The 3,726-nt window shown below is 51.0% G+C and overlaps 1 protein-coding gene across 1 annotated transcript in view; it reads right to left on the reverse strand.

The window, feature by feature from the left end:
- Window positions 1-1,710: 1,710 nt before the first annotated feature.
- Window positions 1,711-3,726, reverse strand: part of CORO2B (coronin 2B) — a 132,473-nt gene continuing 130,457 nt past the window's right edge. Inside the window, exon 12 of the mRNA XM_033108146.1 lies at window positions 1,711-3,710. Coding sequence (XP_032964037.1) covers window positions 3,579-3,710 — 132 coding nt within the window. The 3' untranslated portion in view covers window positions 1,711-3,578. The remainder of the gene's footprint in view (window positions 3,711-3,726) is intronic.

Consider the following 3,726-nt stretch of genomic DNA (forward strand, 5'->3'; position numbering starts at 1 on the left):
CAATGTGGTGGGCTGGGTCATCCATAACTGGCAGCAGGATCAGCGTAACAGACTAGGCATAGAATATATTCTAGTGTACGAAGAACTGAAGGACACACAGACAGCCAATGACGAATTGATAGGTTACTTAACAAATGCAGTTGGGAAAATGGGCTATCTGGGGAGAAATCACATTTGACCCTGAACTTGCACAATTTGATATAATTAGTAATGATTATAGAGCTTCCTGGGTAAGCTCAGAACTGGTGGGACAGAGCACACCTGAGACAAATCACCTGCTCCATTCACCTACTCTCTGGGCCCAGGCAGGAGGAAGCCTCAGTAAAGGAACCAGCTCCATCTTCTTCAGCATCCCAGGGAGAAGGAGCTTGTGAAAAGGCCAGACTCTCAATGACTGTAGCAATTTTTTTCAAGTGCAGGTCTTTGTGAACTGATCTAGAGCAGAAACCCCAGGGGTGTCTTTGTTCAAATATAAGTTTAGCAGAAGTACTTTTCTGCACCTGTAGGAAGCCGTCTTGCTGCTTCCTTTCTCCTGATATACTTCTCCTTTGCACCACTCAGGCTAGACAATGGGTGGTCTTGGGGATTTGTCTCATTCTCCCAACTGCTGGTATAATAGAAACTTAAGTGTTAGACCAGGAAGGGACACTAAAATTATCTTATCCCGTCATTTTAGAGATGGAGAAAGTGAGGCTCAGAGAGGAGAAGTGAATTATTCAATGTCACACCCAGTCAGAGGCAGAGCTGGGCCTGGAGCAACCGCTCCCAGTTTCCGGTGTCCCTTCCACTGCTACTCTGCAACCCTTTGGGCACTTCTTCTCCAGCCGTCTTTGCTAAAACTTTCATTGCTTCCCTCTGGCTCTTCTGAGTTTCCTGTGGTGTCCACGCTGCTCCATGCAGCCTGACAACTCTGCTCCATGTCAACCCTGGCTTGGTGAGAGATGAGGGTGTCCCAGTGGCTGGCAGCCCCTGTCCAACATCCCGTGTCTGTGATGGGCCCAGACTTCCTCCCAGGACAGACGTGGCCTAATGCTGAGACTGACGAGGGATTGGGAGCATGTGCCTTCTCTGGCTCTGGGCTCATGAGATCCACGTCCCTACACCAGCTGAGCGACCTTGAACATGTCACCGCTCTGGACCTGGCTGCTTTTCTTCAAAATGGGAATAACGTTACAACATATTACCTAGAGCTTCTGTGAATGAAGATCAAGAGCCAAGTGTATAGAATAGTGCTTTGTAAACTGCGAAGTATCATTCCAGTATAAAATGTTGGGTGTCCCCCAGGCCCCAGCACAGAACTGGATACAGAGCAGATGGCCATCGAATGACTGTAGAACAGTGGTTCTCAACTGGGAGCTATTTTGACACTCCAAGGAATATTGGGTGATATCTGGAGACATTTTTGTTTATCACAAGTGTGTGGGAGTTGCTATGGCATCTGATCGGTGGAGGCCAGAGATGCTGCTAAACAGCGTACAGCGCACAGGACAGCCCGCACAGCAAAGAATTATCTGGCCCCAAATATCAGTAGTGCTGAGGTTCAGAAGCCTTCCTGAGGTGCATGAAAGTGTGAAATTATACCTGTAGATACAAGTGCGTTTTGTTGTTCCAGAAAGGCAAAGGAGCTATGGCTGGGGAACTGACCGTCAAGATACCATGGTAACCAAAAGCAGGAACCACCTGGGGTTAAATGAGATGGCCATGCCCAGGTTTGATAAGTTGAAAACATTTTATTTCAATTCTATCCTTGGGAGGCAGCATAAATAATCAGAGAAGATCACAAAGGTCAATGGGGAAGAAAAAAAAAAGCTCAAGAAGTGTGGGGAGGAGGAGATGAGAGCTGACACTGTCTAGCTGCAGGAGGTGGGGGTAAGGAGACCCTGCTTTAGCTGGCCAAGAGGGTGGAAGGTTCTTGGAGGAAAAGCCCAAGGGACCAGGGGTTTTTCCCTGCCCTGGTCACCTGAAGGGGCTTAAGGAGCCCTGGCCTCTGTGGATATCCTGCAGGGTGGCCCTGGGAAAAGCAGGTGTGAAGCATAATGTGTCTAGTAGATCCTAGCGAATGCGAGAGAAGGGTGGACACCCATTTCTTAATTCCCAGGCCATAGCTCATCCCCAAATTGTGACGATTCTGAGAAGAACAGCGTCTATGGACACTGTGGGTAGTGGGAAATGAAGGGAGAAAAGGAGAAACAAAAGAAAACATGTAGAATGAAAAGTGGCGTCTCAGAGAGTCCTGTGACCTCAGGCCACTTCTCAGCTTCCTCATCTGCAAAATGGACAGAATGCTCCCTACCTCCTGGAGCAGACATGAGACTCAAATGAGATCCTATGTGTCAAAGAACCGTGTAAACTTTAAAGTGCTATACTGACGTGAGGGGCTGTGGTCATTCTAGAAGCGTAAGGCTGAAAGTGGCTGGGCTCATAGTGGCGAGAGACACACGCAGAGCTTCATCCACCCCTCGAAGCCATTAGACCTCTGCTCTGCCTTCCCCAGGGCTGGACTCCACCCTCCTCAGACTCAGCTTCCAGGAAGAAGAGGCCTCATCTCAGAGGGAGTCCCCTTGAGGGAGAGAGCAGAGGTGGAGGCCAGTGGGAGGAAGGGGCACTGAGTGTGAGGGGCCTCCGCTGGGCAGTGTGACACGTTGGCACTACTGGTGTTGGGCAGACGGTAGAAGTGGCTTCCAGTTCTCATTCTCCACAGATACGTGGGCACTAGTGACGCTCCCACAGGATTGGCATTTTGATGCAGTGGGGAGGGCTCTGGCTGGCCTGGGGTCTGGACACTATCCATCCTGGTCCTGGGTCCACTGTTGACCTGCTGGGTGACTTAGTAAGTCACTTCCCCAGTGCAACCCTTAGTTCTGTCATTTGTAAAATGGAGACACTATTCCCTACCCTGCCTACCTCACAAATTAAATGGGAATAGGGTATTGCAAGAGCTTTGAAGAGAATCATGGGAAGGCAAGGGGTCATTATGGCCTTAGCGAGCAATCCTCTTAATTCCCTGAAGACAAGAGAGAAGGGGGAAGAGACAGGAAGGAGCCGGGCTGCTTGCAACCCTTGTCAGGTAAACCTGGCTTCCAGGGCTGTCGAGGGTGGTGGGGGGAGAGGAGGGAGAACAGGTGATGCCTGCCATCCAGCCCTTTCGGTGTGGTCCGTTATTGATGCTAAGAGCCCAGCAGGGGTTGCTGAGATGTCCTGGCAGCAGGCCCCTTTGTAGGGGAAAAGTTCCAGTTCTAATCTACTGAGGTTCTCCTCTCCTCCTCTGCTCCCTGGTCCATTGAGGGCACCCCTGAGGGAGTCCGTGGTCTTTGCCCAGCAGAGGGGAAGCCGAGGTTCCTGCGGTGCCAGGGAAAGGGGCTGCCAGCAGTGGGTCTCCAGGAAAGGCTGGGACTTTTATTAGCTTGAGGTCAAGAGGTCAAAGGTCAGCTTCCAGTTCTTGAGGTGGTAGGTGGGGTCCTCAGGCTGTCCCCCAGCTCCTGTCCTGGCTCTGTCTCTGGGGTCACGGGACAAGGGAAAGTTAAGGGACAAGTAGAAACAACGGAGAGATCGGCTTAGAAAGCAGCCCCACCAGGGAGCTAACAGTTCTTCGGGCTGTTGCGCAAGTTCTTCAGTTCTAGCTGTAGCTGCCGAATTCTGATGTCCTTCTGGGCCAGCTCCTCTTTCAACCTCCGAATCTCATCCTGCTGCCGGAAGAACATTCGGAGGAGCTGGGTGGAGGAAGAG

Source organism: Rhinolophus ferrumequinum, chromosome 6 (assembly GCF_004115265.2).
Source record: "Rhinolophus ferrumequinum isolate MPI-CBG mRhiFer1 chromosome 6, mRhiFer1_v1.p, whole genome shotgun sequence".
Classification (NCBI taxonomy): domain Eukaryota; kingdom Metazoa; phylum Chordata; class Mammalia; order Chiroptera; family Rhinolophidae; genus Rhinolophus; species Rhinolophus ferrumequinum.